This window comes from Sparus aurata, chromosome 2 (assembly GCF_900880675.1).
Source record: "Sparus aurata chromosome 2, fSpaAur1.1, whole genome shotgun sequence".
Classification (NCBI taxonomy): domain Eukaryota; kingdom Metazoa; phylum Chordata; class Actinopteri; order Spariformes; family Sparidae; genus Sparus; species Sparus aurata.
In genome coordinates, this window is record NC_044188.1 from 240,592 (window position 1) to 258,051 (window position 17,460).

Consider the following 17,460-nt stretch of genomic DNA (forward strand, 5'->3'; position numbering starts at 1 on the left):
CCATTGCTCACCGGACACTGAACTTTTGAATGTAAACTGCAGACCATTCTATCTGCCCAGGGAGTTTACCTTAGGAGCTGTCCACACTAGCCCGGTTAATTTTGCAACCGTTAAGTTATGTTCCCGGTTTTACTGCTCTGTCCACATGCAACCGTGCTTTTGGAACACTGAAACCGTGTTTTTTTGAAACCGGGGTCCAGGGTGAGGTTTTCGGCCAGTTCGGGTTTCAGCGCGTGCCTCTGTAAATATTGCACGCACAGCAATGTAAACACAGAGCACGACACGACAAGGTTGTTAACGTTAGAGGTTAACTAGCTTCATTTGATAACTTGGCTAATATGGACGTGACATAGTTGTCGTTATTGGCTTGCTGTCAGCTGTGTTCGGCTGCCATTTCCAGCCGCTCAACCTGATGCAACAACGGCGGCGCCTGGATGAGCAACGAAGGAGACGGCTCCTCTTGCTAGCAAACAAACGACGCACCCTTGCGAGTTGCCATTGTTGTTTGTGTTTTGGTATTGGCCACACTTCCCTTTTCCGGTTTTAAACTAACTGTGGCATATGTATTACACGTATATTGCATCACTTGGTGGCGGATTTACGGTTGCGTGTGTACAGAGTTATTCTCGGTTATTTTTATTACACCCCTCGTGTGGAAGCGTTTTTTTATTTTACAAAACCTCGGTTGTAAAATTAACCGGGCTGATGTGGACAGGGCCTTAGTTTCCATCACTGCTGTGTACATGCTTCCCAGCGCTGACACTAAAGAGGCTATGAAAGTTCTCTACCAGATCAGTGAGTTGCAATCTACTCACACTGAGGCATTTTCATCACTGGGGATTTCAACCAGGGCAACATTAAATCAGTTCTCCCACATTTCCACAGGCATGTGGATTGTGCAACTAGGGGAGTAAATACATTAGACATGGCGTACACCACCATGAAAGATGCATTCAGAGCAGTCCCCCCTGTGTGTGTGTGTGTGTTTGTTTTGCTTTAAACAAACAAACAAAGCAAAACAAACACGTCTCATTGGTTTAAATGTGTGTTTTATGTCTTTTTGGCATTATGTTTTGAGCCCTGTCACTATGTGACGGACAATAAAGTTTTTTGATCGGATCGTGATCAGTTATGGGTTTATTTAAACTCTCTAATCGTTGAACATTAAAGGTAGCCTATCAGCAATGTTACACCATACGTGCATAAATCATTAATCTGCTTTATCAATTCAAAATAAAATTCATACTAGCTGACCAGAAAAACACACACATTTCCTTATTGCAAGGAAGTTAAAAAGATAATATTTGAATATATAGGCTATACATCCTGTTTTTTACAACCCCTTTATCATTATTGCTGTTATTGTCATTATTAGCTGACAAGGCCAGTGTCAGTCGTGGAGTTGATGCAGAGGGAGAGGATAATGCCAGTCATATGAGTGAGGAGAAGGAGGAGGAAGAGATGGAAGAGGAAGAGGAGGAGGAGAAAGAGGAGGAGGAAAGTGGAGCAGGAACCACCAAAAAAACAGTGCCAGGTACAGGTGCAGTGTGCAGGACTGGGTTGGCAATAGGTCTTTGCATATTAAGATGTCATATTAAGATGTTCTAATTCCAGTCACACAGAAACAATGAGCCCATCCACTCCTGCAGTTATGTCAGTGGCTTTCTGAACTAGACATCTGTTTTCTTTCCAAAGTGAATGAGTTATATTCGTTATTACTGATGTTCTTTTCATGCAGATATAGCCGTTCATTAGATTGTTTTTATACTGCAAATAAAGTATTCATGGTAAAATGAAAGACAAAGTTCCACTTGTGTTCGTCATGCAATCAGATAAAAGGCCTCTCCAAACCTTAGCATTTCTGACTGCCCCCTCATATCTGCCTGCCTAGAACCGGCCCTGGTTGGGGTTAGTACTTCTGGAGTGGCAGACTGGGGTGGCGGTTCCCATTTTCACAAAGGTGGACTGGAGGGTATTCCTCATTTATTGGGGTATCACACTGCCCAGGCTTTGTGGGAAAAGTTTACTCCGGAGTGCTGGAGGAGAGGCTCTGACTTTTTATTGAACTTCAATTTCAAGACGAATTAAAGCTGCAAGCAGCGATGAACCAGCCATCGCTCCACACGTGTCGGGCTACCGCGCCGTCAGAGGGCTCACCTGTTACTTGCATGTCATCTTGTAGTGCATGAGATGGAGAAAAAACCTGTAAATGTCATGTGAATTGGATGATGTTTGTCTGACTTTCTGTATCCAGTAGGTGGTGCTATGGATATGAAACGGTAGTGATGCATAGACATATTCAGGCTGACACCCTCTACATGTGTGCCAATTTGGCATAGATGGAAAATTATATGTTGAAGTTATGAAGACTTCCTGCTTCATGGCAAAGCGTCCAAATGGACTGCACCACCACGCCCACTAGGTACAACAGAGGCGAAAGCTTTTGATAACGTTTCATCTTCAAGGTCTGACGATGATACTGACAGAATGTGAAGTCTGTGGTATAAAGTCTCAAGGAAGAGTTTGTTAAAGTACAACGAATGGAAATGAAAAAGTCAGCGAAAATCAAAATGGCCGACTAAGTATTGATAGTTACAATGCTGTTGAGCTGATAATGACATCTGGGTGGGTGGAGAGGGTCGGGGGGGAGTTGTGTCTTCTCTTGTCTAGATTGTTGTGTTGCATCACTAAACAAAAAATAGAAAAGCGCCACCTCTAGAATTAGTTTGATCTTGCAAATACAGTAAATCAACGGTTAGACATGTCAGTCAATAAACAGGTATTGGGCGTTGATGATGAGGTGGGGCTGGCTTGTCAGTGTGAAAGAGTATAAAGCAACAGCTCCAGCAGGTGACACAGGCTGAACTGTGTGTGATGTGACCGTGTTTCTTTCACAGAGTTAAATCTCCGGTGTGGTAGGACGAGCTTGTGCTTCTTTAAACCTTTGTCATGTTGAACATTTTCAAGAAAAAAAGCCTATAGTATTAAAATGTTATTGCTCCTAAATGGTGTCTTTGAAAAAAACTGCTTATTTGTTGGATATAGAAGAGGAAATTTTAATAGTAATTAGGTCCCTTTTAAAGAATGATGTTGAATTCAACTTCATCAACTTTATCTTATTTTGTTCTTGGAGCTTATTTGCATGTTGGAAACTTAAGATACCTGTATTTTACATTAACAGCTTTGCTTTACATTGTTATTGTGTTCGTCAGCATGTCCCTCATCGTGGTTATCTGTATGAACAGGAGCTTACATGAACCTATGTACATGTTCCTGTGCAGTCTGTTTGTAAATGAACTGTATGGTAGTTCAGGGTTGTTTCCGTTCCTTCTGACTCAGATTCTCTCTGACATTCACACTGTTTCTGCTTCGTTTTGTTTCCTGCAGGTTTTCTGTTTGTATACATATGCAAGTATAGAATTGTGTAATTTAGCCGTCATGTCTTATGACAGATATCTTGCTATCTGTTGTCCTCTGCAGTATAACACACTTATGACACCTAAAAAGGTATTTCTGTTGATAATTGTCTTGTGGTTATACTCTTGTGTGAAATGTCTGATTACTTTATCCTTAAACATCCATTTGAAGCTTTGTGGGAACATTATAAACAGTTTGTATTGTCATAACTACCTTATTGTAAAACTGTCCTGTTCTGACACCAGAGTGAACAACATTTATGGACTTTTTAACATTGCTGTATCAATTTTGGCCCCTCTGCTTCCAATCATTTTCTCTTACATGAAAATTCTTAAAATTTGCTTTTCTGGTTCCAAACAGACCAGACAGAAAGCTGTCAGTACCTGCACACCTCACATTGCCTCTCTCATAAACTTTTCTGTTGGGTGTTTGTTCCAAATAATTCAGACAAGATTTGATGCAAGAAATGTTCCCAGTTTCCTACAAATCATTTTGTCGTTATATTTCTCATTACTGCAACCACTTTTGAATCCTGTTATGTACGGAGTGCAAATGTCCAAACTACGAAATACATATAAACATTTGTTCTGTTATACAATGTTGACTGCTCACAGAAATACTGTGCAAGTGCAATAAAAAGGTGTCAGTGCAATATTTCCAATGTCTGGTCCTAGTTGGAGAATTTAAGGCTGCGACTACAGACCAGGATGACATCTTAAATCCGTTTTTGGAAGGACATGTTTTTGGACATGGTTTCCATGCTTATTGCTTTAGTATGGTTGTACCAATTTATTGAAGTTGCTGTCATGGTAGCTTTGAGCGCTCCTTTACAGCTGTGTGGGAACATCATTCACAAAATCTACTGTGATAACTTCTCCATCATCAAACTGTCCTGCTCCGACACCACAGTCAACAACGTCTATGGACTTGTTTACACATTTACCATAATAGTTGCCATTTAACTTTAATTTTTATAGTTATTTAAACATTCTTATAATCTGTTTCTCTGGTTCTAAACAGACGAGACAGAAAGCCGTCAGCACCTGCACACCTCACCTCGTGTCTCTGCTCAACTTCTCCTTTGGTTGTTTCTTTGAAGTATTACAGAGCAGATTTAATATGAACAGTCTACCAAACATGCTGCGCATTTTTTTGTCATTATACTTTCTGACTTGCCAGCCGCTCTTTAACCCTGTACTTTATGTACTGAAAATGTCAAAAATACGACATTATGTAAACTTACTGTCTCTGGTAAAATGTAAAGTACTGGTAAACATCATGTCAAACTGTATATCATTGTTTAGTCTCATATGAAATCTCAACAATAACGATGATTGTTTATTAAATATAAATACTTTTATCAGTAAGTCAGAACAAAATAAATGTCTCCCTCAAAATAAAGTTGAATGTTTAAGTTGTTAAGTTGTCATTCAGTTGCTACAGAGAGATGACCTAAATGTAGGCAAGTCACAAGGGTTTTAAACCTTACTGCATAAAACAAAGTAAACACTTTAAAGTGGAAACTCTTCCATTAAGTCAGTTATTGCTGCCAATATCATTGTTTTAACAACTGTGCATTACAAAGGCTGAGACAGTGTAGTTGAATGTATGGAAGACTGCATCAGTTCAGGAAGAACACCGAAGGCATGTCTGCATCAGCTGGCTGGCAATTAATTATGATGATTATTGTGTTTACTGAATCTATCTGGAGCTGAAAAAGCTGCTTTAGAGTAAGACTGAGAGCTGTTGTTAAGGTGGAAAGGCAGACAGAGACCTTTACATCAACACTAGAGATTTGTGGCAGGTGATCCAAAACATCACAGAAGCAGAACCTCCATCATGTGTGGATCATGCTACCAGATGGGCTGAACTCAGTTTATGGTCACATTGATCAGTACAACAAATTGTCAGCTGTAAAGTCTGCTCCAGCTTTAGAGGAACAGCCGCTTTCAGTATCCACAGTGAATATGGAGAGTGACATTCAGTGCGTTTACATGCACAGCTTAGTCAGATTACAGCCATAGTTGGTCTATGCTACTCATTCAGACAACTGCAATTATCCGAGTATACATGCCAGTGAGAAAATCGAATTACTGGTCAAAAGCATGTCATACCCTGGTACGCTAGGTGGCGCTGTGCCCATTTCAACTAGTGTTAATGGGGCCACCTCCGGCTGACCTCTTTACATCACCAGCTGCCTCGGCATTCCAGAAAGATGGCGTACGAAGAGCGAGACGAAGCTACATCTTTGTACACTTCGCATATGGTGTACATGATAATTACACACACTAGGTGCACAATGTTTCTCACGGTGATTTCAGAGGAAAGACGCCGCTGCCGCCATCCGTCTACTTCCAGGGGAAAATCTCGCGCCTGCGCAGAACGCAAAATCCGATCCGATCCGCTGGAGACGTATACATGCAGGAGTAATGCGACTTTCAATCGAATAATCTACATGGTGTAATTTGACTATGAGAAATCCGATCCGGTCCGATTTTAGTCAGACAAAGGTGTATACATGCATCTTAAAGATCCAATCATAGTCAGACTAACGCAGTAATTCAGTTTTCTTGAGTGTCATGTAAACGCACTGACTGAGTAAAGTTGCCCGGCCTGATAACGACCCTAGCCATGTACTAAAAACCTGTGCCAATCAGCTAGTTGATGTTATCATTGCCTGGTCCAATCCAGCCTCGACTCTCACTAGTATGATTTCAGATCCACTGCCCTCCACTCAGTCTTCAGGATATCACACTTCATCAAAAACAGACACCAGACAGTTTAGATGGACAGATACATCTCATCCCGGAGGAAATCTTGTGAAGATTTGGCACAAATGTAAAGGTTAAGTGATATAGCATCTATAGCAGGGACAGAACTTTTAGTATTGCAGTTGTAACCCACCAAGAGGTCCACTACATACGACTACATACACCACAAGACATGATACAATAATCACAATGCTTTTATTGTCATTCTGATTCTTGTTAATTACTTAACAAATTAAAAATTTGACAATTGGTCACTCAATAATTTAAACCTCCAAACAAACCTTTGTTTAGATATGTATTTCTAAGGCTTAGTATTCTTACATTTATAACCCATAACCAACATGTTATTACCAAACCTCACAGTTATTTAAGATTCACTGAAGCTGATGGAAAAAACTACATGTTAGTGCGTTACATTTTCCCAAACAAAATACTTTTACATATGATGTGGATTTTTGTCAAATTCAGTCCATAGAGTAAAGGGTTGTAGAGCAGCTGGCAAATGATAAAGTATAAAGATAAAAACATGCGCAATATGATGGGTGCCCTGCTCATATTAAACCTGCTCTGCACTATTTCAAGGAAACACCCACAAGAGAAGTTGAGCAGAGACGCGAGGTGAGGTGTGCAGGTACTGACGGCCTCCTGTCTCGTCTGTTTAGAACCACATAAACACACTTTAAAAATCTTTATGTAGAGGTTCCGGTGATGACGTCATACTGAGAGGATTGAGGCCAGTTAGCTCCCGGCAGAATTATCCACAAACTTATATTTTAAGAGTCATATTTGTAGCCATACTTAATATATCGAAACGTGAGTGGTCGATGAACATCTCTGGTCGAGAAATGCCGACAAACAAGACCACAAAAGCTCCGTCCCAGAGAACTACTAGCCAGCAAGTCGACGGCGGAGCTACTGCTAATGATGGCGAGGTAGCAGGAGCTAACCTTGTAGCTGCGGTAGCGGCTGAGACTACGGCTAAAGTTGCGGCCGTCATGGAAGAGAAGATGTCCATGATTTCTAATAAACTGGATATCATTACGGCCAAGCTGGAAAGTGAATCACAGCGCATTGAGGAGGCAGAAAATCGCATTTCAAGTGCTGAAGACACCATTGCAGATTTGGAAGGCAGGCTAGCAGACACGGAAAATAAACTTGCTGCCCTCACTAACCGCATGGATGACCAGGAGGCGAGATCCCGAAGGGATAATATCAGGATTTTTGGGATCAAAGAAGTGATTGAAGGGAGCAATGCGCTGCATTTCTTTGAAACCTGGCTGCCCAAATTTCTTCACATGGAAACCAAGAAAGGCAGGATCCGGCTGGACAGATGCCACAGAGGTCTCGGCCGACCTAAATCCAGGATGCCCCGCGTAGTCATCATGAAGCTTCACTATCCGGCGGACAAAATGAAGATATTAGCGCTTGGTGCGAAACAGAAGCTCGAATACGAAGGGACCAAGATTTCCATTCGCCAGGACATCCCGCAAAATATCCTGCAGCAACGGAGGAGCTTCAACGATGTGTGCCAAAAGCTGATTTCCAGGAACGTCAGGTTCAGGATGCAATACCCGGGGACCCTCCGCTTCACCTACAACAACAAGGATTTTTCCTTCGACACAGCGGAGGAGGCTGCTCACGTTATTGGGGCAATGGAAACGGTTCCGTGAGTACTCTGAAGAGCTGCAGCAGCGTACGCTGACCGGGGTGGTTCGGTGCACAAGTAATTTTATATGACATTAAGGTGAATCTATATGCCACCCCGTGCGTACAGCGTCCTACGGGCAGCTATACATAAGTTGGCTTTGTGATGTACTGGCTACATATAAGGTGACTTTATTGTGGGGGTTCGAGTCGGGAGCGAGTGGGTGTCATGAAGGCTGCGTTTCATGGAGAACAACTGTGGACCGTGGTCAAGTGCGCTCACAACGCGCGTTGTTTCCTCCCAGCTCCAAGGGACCCTTTGTTCTGTATCCCTGAGAGGACTGTTCATGTTCATGAGCCCAAAGGGACACGTTCGTTTCAGCTGAGTGTGTTCAGTGACGAGTACACGTTCCCTGTACTTACGTTGTTTGAAGATAGGTTTAAAGTGAGTGAGTTAGGTCTGGGTACCACCTTTTTCAGTGTTTTATATTTTCTTAGTTTCCTTACCTTAGTTTTTTTTTGTTTGTTTTTTTTTTGTTTTTTTTCTTCTCCTTTTGTGCCCTTGTACTATCTCCTTTATGTGTTGCTTTAGGACTAGATCTGCTCATAGTCAGTCATCTAGCTGGGTAGAACAATGAACTCCACTAAGTATGTCTCGTTTAACATAAAGGGAATAAACAATGCTGTTAAACGTAAAAAACTATTATGTTGGCTATAGAAGGAAAAAGCTAACATAGTCCTATTACAAGAAACCAATTTGGATGACAAGGAACATGAAAAACTTAAAAGAGAATGGGTAGGACAAATTTATTACTCTTCATTCTCTACAAGTAAGAGAGGGGTGGCCATCTTAATAAATAAAAACACTCTGTTTACTTTAGAAAAGTGTATTAAAGATTGTCAAGGTCGATATGTGATTATTACAGGATTCTTATATGGGGAACACATAATGATTGGATGTGTATATGCTCCAAATGTGTACCAGGAAGAATTCTACTCTAAATTGCTAGTTGACGCCTCTGCAATGTCTGCAACATTCAGTATACTTGCAGGAGACTTTAACTGTGTTATGAACCCTGAGGTAGACCAGCGCCCCCTGACTAAAGTTTTGTCTAAAATGGGGGGGGCCACCACAGAGCTATGTGAAGACTTACAGTTGTTTGATGCTTGGAGAATTCTCCACCCTAGAGGGAGAGATTATACCTTTTTTTCACATCCACACCAAAGTTTTTCCCGAATAGATTATTTCTTTGTCTCAAGGAAGGTGTTAGATAGAGTGGAGGATTGTTCTATAGGTTCCCGTCTACTATCAGACCATGCAGATACGTCCATTTTAGTCTCCCCCCCCTCCCCCCAACCCACACCACGCTACTGGCGACTAAATCCTTCACTCTTTAATAGTCCCTCATTTGTGACCTTTTTGGAACAACAAATTAATATTTTTCTTTCAACTAATGATAACAATGATACCAATCCATCAATACTCTGGGATACCCTCAAGGCTTACTTGAGGGGATCCATAATTTCATATAGCACAGCTAGAAAAAGGGAAGCCTTGAGAGAGCAACTGAACCTAGAGAGAAAATTGGCTGATCTTGATAAACAACTAAAGGATAACTACTGTGCAACCTTACTCAAAAAAGTTGAAGCCACGCGGTCAGCTCTTAACCAACTCTTGACACAAAAGGCAGAAGCAAGTATCTTTTATGCAAAACACAGACTGTTTGAAATGGGTGACAAACCAGGGCGACTACTTGCACGCTTAGCAGCTGGTAGGCGGGACGTTAGGGCTATCTCCTCCTTAAAGGACGAAACTGGGAAAAACCATTTTGAGACCAAAACGATGGTGGAGATAATGAAGAGTTTTTATGAAAAACTTTACACCTCAGAATCCACTACATCTTCACATTGTATACAGAGTTTTCTGGAAAAGCTCAATCTCCCCTCCTTGTCAGAAGCAGACAAATTTGTTCTTGGAAGACCAATAACCAGTGAAGAGATAAAAAATGCAATCAGTTCTCTGCAGAACGGAAAAGCTCCTGGACCGGATGGCTACGGTCCAGAGTTTTATAAAAAATTATTAAACTCCATAGATGGACCTCTGCTAAGGATGTACCTTCATTCAATAGAGACAGGTTCCCTACCAGGCTCATTGTATGCCGCCAATATATCTTTAATCCTTAAGAAGGGCAAACCCCCTGACGAGTGTAGCTCATACCGGCCTATTAGCCTGATGAATGTGGACAGTAAATTATTTTCGAAAATATTGGCAAAAAGACTTGAGAACTACTTGCCACTCTTAATAAGATCTGACCAAACAGGCTTTATTAAAAACAGGAATTCTTATACCAATATGAGAAAATTACTTAACATCATTCAATATGCAAATACTAATCAGGCACAAGGGCTTGTTATCTCACTCGACGCCGAAAAGGCATTTGATCGCGTGGAATGGCCCTATCTATTCACTGTTATGGAAAAATTTGGACTGGGGGAGGAGTTTATTAAACTCGCTAGGCTGATATATTTCTCACCCAAAGCGAGTGTACTTGTAAATGGTATAAAATCATCAGAGTTTAAGTTAGGGAGGTCCACTCGGCAAGGGGACCCTTTGTCCCCGCTTATTTTTGCTTTGGCCATTGAACCACTGGCAGAGGCTATTAGAAGTCATAAAAGCATAGCGGGTTTCCAGATTAAATCCTCAACATACAAGATTGCATTATATGCAGATGATGTTCTTCTTTTTCTCACCAGCCCTGACAAGTCAATACCAGCTCTAATGTCAGTTATTCAGACCTTTGGATCCTTCTCTGGATATAAGATTAATTTTAGTAAGTCAATGGCCATGCCAATTGGATATGGGCAGGATGTTCCAAACATACCAAACTTTCCATTCTTTTGGTCTACCTCTGGATTCTCATACTTAGGTATTTCTGTATCCCAGAATATTAAGAATTTATTGAGAAAAAACTTCAACTCTGTACATAAAGATATCAAGAGCGATCTTAACAGGTGGATGAATTTGCCAATATCTTGGATGGGCAGAATTAACTTGTTAAAAATGAATGTTTTACCTCGGCTGCTTTATCCAATGCAGATGTTGCCTCTGTTTATTTCTAAAAAGGTAGCAAGAGAGGTTGAAAGGGACTTCTCAAAGTTCACTTGGCAAAAGAAAAAACCTAGGTTAAGTATGAAAACTCTACAGCTTCCTAAAGACAGCGGAGGTCTAGCATTCCCTAATATTATATTATACAATTGGGCCTGTCATGGCAGATTCATATATGAATGGGTTCACTGCTATTTAAAGGGAATAGAGGACCCATTCGAATCATGGGCTTGTGTCCCATTTAGATTACTAGGGGAACTCACGAGTAAAAAAACTGCCCCTCCCGGGGTAAGGGACAATCCAATCTTTCAAAGCTCTATTAAGATCTGGCATGACATGCACAGGTTTGCAGGCAGAAAGGGTGCCTTTTCCTATTTGACTCCACTTATGGGTAACAGGGACTTCCTACCTGGTGTTGATAATGTTGTATTCTGCTCTTGGTGGGAGAAGGGAGTGAGAGTGGTTGGAGATTTGTTTGATGACAATAATGTTCTTATGTCCTTTTCACAAGCGCAAAAAAGATTTGGACTTCCACAAAAAGACTTTTTTGCCTATCTCCAAGTCCGTCACTTTATTACTACAAATTTCAAGTCAACTCAAACTGAAACACTGAAGGGACCAATTGAGAAGTTCATAATTAATTTCACATTGAATAAAGGTCTTATCACATACTTTTATAATAGTCTTCAGAGTTGTAACCAACACAGTGTTGATGGGCTTATGAAGCGATGGGAGGAGGACCTGCAAAATGTATATGATGAGGATGCCTGGAAGGGATGTATTCGGACTACTCACTCCCTGTTTCTCAGCAACAAATTTAAAGAAATACAATATAGAATACTTCATAGACAGCACAGGACACCTTCTGTTATGAACAAAATTGACCCTAATAGATCACCATTGTGCCTTAAATGTAAGCTAACAAGTGGGACATATATACACTGCTTATGGAGCTGTCCGAAAATATCAAAGTTCTGGTCATGTGTATCTAAGGAAATGACAGCAATATTTAAAAAACACACATGTAAAGATCCAGGTCAGTTTCTATTGGGGCTGCCACCTTTGAACAGAGTTATGGATGTCAAAAGGTCAAAATTACTCAATAAACTCTTACTTTTGGCCAGAAAATGTATATTATTTAATTGGATTAGTGAGAAACCTCCTTCTGTAACTCAGTGGTACAAGGAAATTTTTAGAGTTTTTCCTATGGAAAGATTAAGTGCCAAATTAAAAGGAAGTGATGACACTTTTATGGACATATGGCGGCCTCTAGTGGATTACCTGCCTAAGGATCTAAGGGAAATTATCCAGAGGGGAAACAGTGGCTTAGAAGGTGCCAAACTGAGCAGACCGGTGATGAGAAATATTCCTTAGTAGGTACAAGGACATCCCTTGTTTTGTTGGGTGTGTGTGTTGGGTTTTTTTTTTTTTTGGTTTTTTTTTTTTCTTAAATCTTGTTCTATTCCGTTCTTTTCATCTCCCACTTTATTGCTATTTTGCTTATTTATTTTCTCCCCCCAGCTCAGACCGCTATTTAATGTTATATGCTATATGCATTGTTGATATGTAAATTCTAAATAAAATAAAATCTGATTAAAAAAAAAAAAAAAAAAATCTTTATGTAAGTGTAAAGGATTAGTACTGTAAGACCAAATAAGACTACGAATGTGTAAATTAATCCATACAAATTATTGACTGTAGAGTCACAGCATGCCAATTTTACAACAGAGTAGTTGTTACAGTACACTCCGTCAATAATGTTGTCACAAAGCTGTAAAGAGGCATTCAGTGATATCATGACAATAATTGAGGGAAAAACCATGTCAGAGCAATAAGCACAGCAACCTTGTTAGATGTCATACGTGTGTTATACTGCAGAGGACAACAGATAGCAAGATATCTGTCATAAGACATGACGGCTAAATTATAAAACTGTACATTGACATATGTATACAAAATGAAAATCTGCAGAAAACAAAATGATGATGGATCTCAAATCCCAAAATTAGAGACCTGCTTTTATTTAGTGAAGAAACGGATGTCAGAAAACTTCCTGCTCCTGAATACAGATAAAACAGAGATGCTGGTCATTGGCAGCGCCTGTCAGAGACGCCACTGTGATCAGGTGACTGTAACTCGGTCCAAACTTATTTCTCTAAGTTCCAATGTCATGAATCTTGGTTTTACATTTGATTCTACCCTCTCTTTCGATCAGCACACTGGCCGCCACATGTTGATTTTCTGTTTCTGAAGCTGTGCATCCCGTTTTCACTCACTCAAGACAGCGCACCTGTCAGCTTTTGATTTTAAAAAGGTAGAACATTGCTACATTTAGTCACTGGAAGAGTCTGCACATTATTCAACCAGTTTCATCACAGGGCCTTCATATACATGTATCTAGTAGGTCTGAGAAAGACACCCCACGTGTTTTACCAATTATAAAACTGAGAAACTAAGCATAATTTCAATAATCAGGATAGGAATTGTTCTCTTGTTCTCAATAGCTCAACGGTCTTTAAACATCAAAAGAATTACCATTAGAACCATTAAAGTGAATATTAGCGATTGAAAGACTTCTCAGCACAAACGTTTTTTGTCATGTATTCTTCTTTTAACTTGTAATATTCAATACAAAGACAATGTTGTCAACATTCAGCTTTTCTCATGTTACAGAATTAGAAGCAATATGAGATTTCAAACATCATGAGCTCACATTTGACCCAAAACAAGATTTTTACACATGATGCGAATTTTGGTCAAGTTCAGTCCGTAGAGTACAGGATTGAAGAGTGGTTGACATGTTAGCCAGTATAATGATAAAAAGATGCGTAACATATGAGGTACATGCTTCATATTAAACCTGCTCTGTACAATTTCAAAGAAACACCCACAAGAAAAGTTGATCAGAGAAGCGAGGTGAGGTGTGCAGGTACTGAGAGCTTTCTGTCTCGTCTGTTTAGAGCCAAACAAACAAACTTTAAGAATCTTTATATATGTGTAAAAAATGTAAATTACAACACAAATTGTTGCAATTGTGTAAGCTATTCCATAGACATTATTGACTGTGGTGTCAAAACATGCCAGTTTGACAACAGAGTAGTTGTCACAGTACACTTTGTTAATGACATTTCCACACAACTGTAAAGAGGCACTTAAAGATATCAAAACAGTGATTGCAAGAAAAGGGTATAACCATGTTAGAGTGATAAGTATGGCTGTCCTTTTGTGATTCATATGCATGTTGTATTGTAGAGGACAACAAATAGCAAGATATCTGTCATAAGACATGACGGCTAAATTACAAAACTCCACATTTGCATAAGTGTACACACAGAAAATCTGCAGATAACAAAGAGAAGCAGAAACAGTGTGAATGTCAGAGAGAATCTGAACCAGAAGGAGCAGAAACAACCCTGAACTACCATACAGTTCATTTACAAACAGACTGCACAGGAACATGTACATAGGTTCATGTAAGCTCCTGTTCATACAGATAACCACGATGAGCAGAAGGTTGGAACAAACAGTTAAAATATATAATGACAAAATAATCATGAAAGATAAGTACTCAAAAAGCCCAGCGTCAAAGTAGGCACTCAGTGTGAAATATGAAAATGTTGTTGAGTTTATCGTCAACATCCTATTGGTTCACAAAACATTTACACTGACAGCATAAACCATTTGAAATTAGTATTTCCTTTTTGATCTGGATGAAAAAATGCTAAACAATTGTAAATGTCTTATTTAAGCTCAATTTGAACCAGCTTCAGCCTCAACATAAACACATCTTTCAGTCTACTTACAACACAGAAATAAGTTGTCATAAAAACAAATATGACAGGTAAGCTTCAGGTTTTCAACGGGTGACTCCCTCCAAAATGAGCTGAAACTCTGCTTCTGCTTCTTTTCAAACATTACTTAACTGGATACACCCACAGCAGCAGTCACAACAACTTCTCACATGGAATTGAAGGTTGGGTCAAAGTTAGGCACCTCAAGGCCCTTTTACAGGACGAGACATTAAGGTTAGATAATAACTCAGAGGTTACCTTTAGGCTAAGAACTCTGTCTTGAATGCCAAGAAGCGCTAGGATTTACGGAACAGATTTAATTCCATTTTTTTTTATTTTTTTTCTGAAGGGAATGTATTAAACAGTCATGTCCTGATGTTTTTCAAGCTTTCGGAAATGTGTTAAATCCATATGTGTTTGTTTAGCCCAGGAAACAGTTATGGTGTGAGATTGCACTTCTTTCTCCAAAAGCCTTTGGAGTACCTGGGGGACATGGGAGACATGATTGTTTTGGAGATCATGATCCAGTTTAAATCAGAACAAGTGGCTGAGCAGCCCAAACCGACCACACATAAACAGATAAGATAATATTGGGTTTCACTTGATCCAGCTTTAATCAGCATTTCATAAGGAACTTCAGCAGAGTTGCTGTGCCCCTCACCAAGCTCACTTCGTCCTCCACTCTACTTTTCTGGACCCCTGAGAGTTAGAAAGTGCATTCACCTCCGTCCCCATCCTTGTACAACCCAATTCCTCTCATGAGTTTATTGTTGAGGTGGATGCTTCCCACACCGGTGTTTGGCCAGTACTGTCCCAGTGCTCCATTCTAGACCCACAAGGCTGAAGTCCAGTCAAGCTGGTGGCCATCATTTTTTGGTAAGAAATACTAAACCTGTGGCATTCTTGCCTGTGTATGTGACAAGTCTCCCTCCCACCAGGACACCATCCTGCCTTCTATGTGTGCAGAAGTTTCCTGAGAGATGGAATCTGTTGCAAGAGAGGTTTAACATAAACAAATGGACCAGGTAACGGTTCACCTAATTGTCTTTTTGTTTCTGACCCAACTTGTTCTCCAGTTCTCCAGCTGGTGCATGGTTTCTGCTTTGCTTGACACCCGGGAGTAAACCGCACTCTGGCCCTTCTCAACAGACCGATTATTGCTGGCCCAACAGAGACAGTTGCCAAGACTTTTTTTACAGCACTTTCTTACCTCCCTGACCAGCACCACCACCACCAATTGTCCTCTTCTGAGGCCTCCTCAGGGTCAGTCATAACTGGGGGATGAACTTGAGGCTGCCTCAGTCCAAGTGCACATTTGCGGTTGCAGTTTAGAGTGACAACCACTCTGCTCTGCTTCACTCTGCAGACCACGACCAACATATTGCTGACCGGGACTAGACGCTGGCACCAGAATACCAACCAGGTCTTAAAGTTTGGCTTTATTCATGGGGGTATTCTATGGGTTTCTGGTATTTGTTCACTGCCCTGGTGTCTCTTGTATTCCCCCATCTGTTTCTTTTTGTTTGTATGTCTGAGTCTGTGTTTTGGCGCGGCGCTGCTCTCCTCCCACCTCCCTAATTGCTGTTCAGCTGACACACCTGTTCCAAGTTTGCCTATACTTCATCAGCTAATCAAGCCTTCAATACATCAAACTTGGTTCCTCAGGCACACCTTACTAGATTGTCCAGTTTGCCAACATAGCACTAACACATTTCAACCAACAAGGCTGAATTTAAACTTTTATGAACCTATGACAGAGTGCTTCTTTTGAGTCCTTAATTAACTGAGCATATTTAAGCAAGAGACTGAAGTGGGCTCAATTAACCTGTTACGGATTACCGTTCCAACATAGGAACATCCTTCACTAAGAGGGGGCGCTCCAAAACTTTGTAAAAAATGTGCTAATAGTTTTAAGCATCAGATCTTGACAGTATATACTCATGCCGCACACTGTTGGAAAGCTGAGACTGTCGTGATTATTTTAAGCCCAAACACAAAAGAAAAAAAGTTATTTCCAGACCATGTAATAGCCATCTAAACTCACCATGACACTATTTTGCTCTCTTTTATTCTTTGCACTGTCTTGCACTGTTCTGTTTGTATTGCTAAGGTTTTCTACTTTTATAATATTTATATAAAACATTTTTCAAGTTCACTTTGGCTTTTTCTTATCAAAATCCTGTAGGCGGAATAGTAAAAATGTTGTTTTCAATGGTTGTGCCTCTGTCATTCTATCCCAGAATGAGCAACATCAAATCAAGAAACAAGCAAGAAACCCCAGGGTCTTAGCTTTCATTTGAGACCAAGATTATGTTTCTAAGTAAAGGGGTTCTCAAGTTATAAGCCTTTGAATCTCAGTAGGCGCTCTTGGAAACCAAAAGTCCCTTTTGGAGTCTCCAAAAACCCAAGACCCAAGGACCCAAGCAAAACGCACAGACATGCCTTTATAAAAAAATTGTGAAAAATCAATTTTTTTGTCTTTTGACTTCAAGTGTAGTGTCAAGTGTCTTTTGAGTGTAGCAAGCTGAGACCTGTGGCTATGGACTAATTGTGTCTGCTGTGTCCATAGACATACCTGAACCCTTATATCTTAGTCAGTTTATTGACATTTGAATTGGACGGAAACCAAAACCTGTGTTCCAACCTCTGTAACTCTGTCAGCATGTCATAGAATCACACTTACACTTCTTAAAAAAACTGGTGAGGGTGTTACCTTTTCAATGGTACCAAG

At 40.4% G+C, this 17,460-nt stretch overlaps 1 protein-coding gene and 2 pseudogenes across 1 annotated transcript; 1 reads left to right on the plus strand and 2 right to left on the minus strand.

Annotated features, from left to right (window-relative positions):
- The first annotated feature begins 3,087 nt into the window (after window positions 1–3,087).
- Window positions 3,088–5,286, plus strand: LOC115570883 (olfactory receptor 11A1-like; annotated as a pseudogene).
- A 1,313-nt stretch (window positions 5,287–6,599) lies between these two features.
- On the minus strand, window positions 6,600–12,852 carry LOC115570892 (olfactory receptor 52N5-like; annotated as a pseudogene).
- Window positions 12,853–13,647: 795 nt separating this feature from the next.
- Window positions 13,648–14,577, minus strand: LOC115570898 (olfactory receptor 11A1-like). The gene has a single exon (XM_030399687.1). It carries the CDS (start codon window positions 14,575–14,577, stop codon window positions 13,648–13,650), a length of 930 nt encoding a protein of 309 aa, XP_030255547.1.
- Between the last annotated feature and the right edge of the window lie 2,883 nt (window positions 14,578–17,460).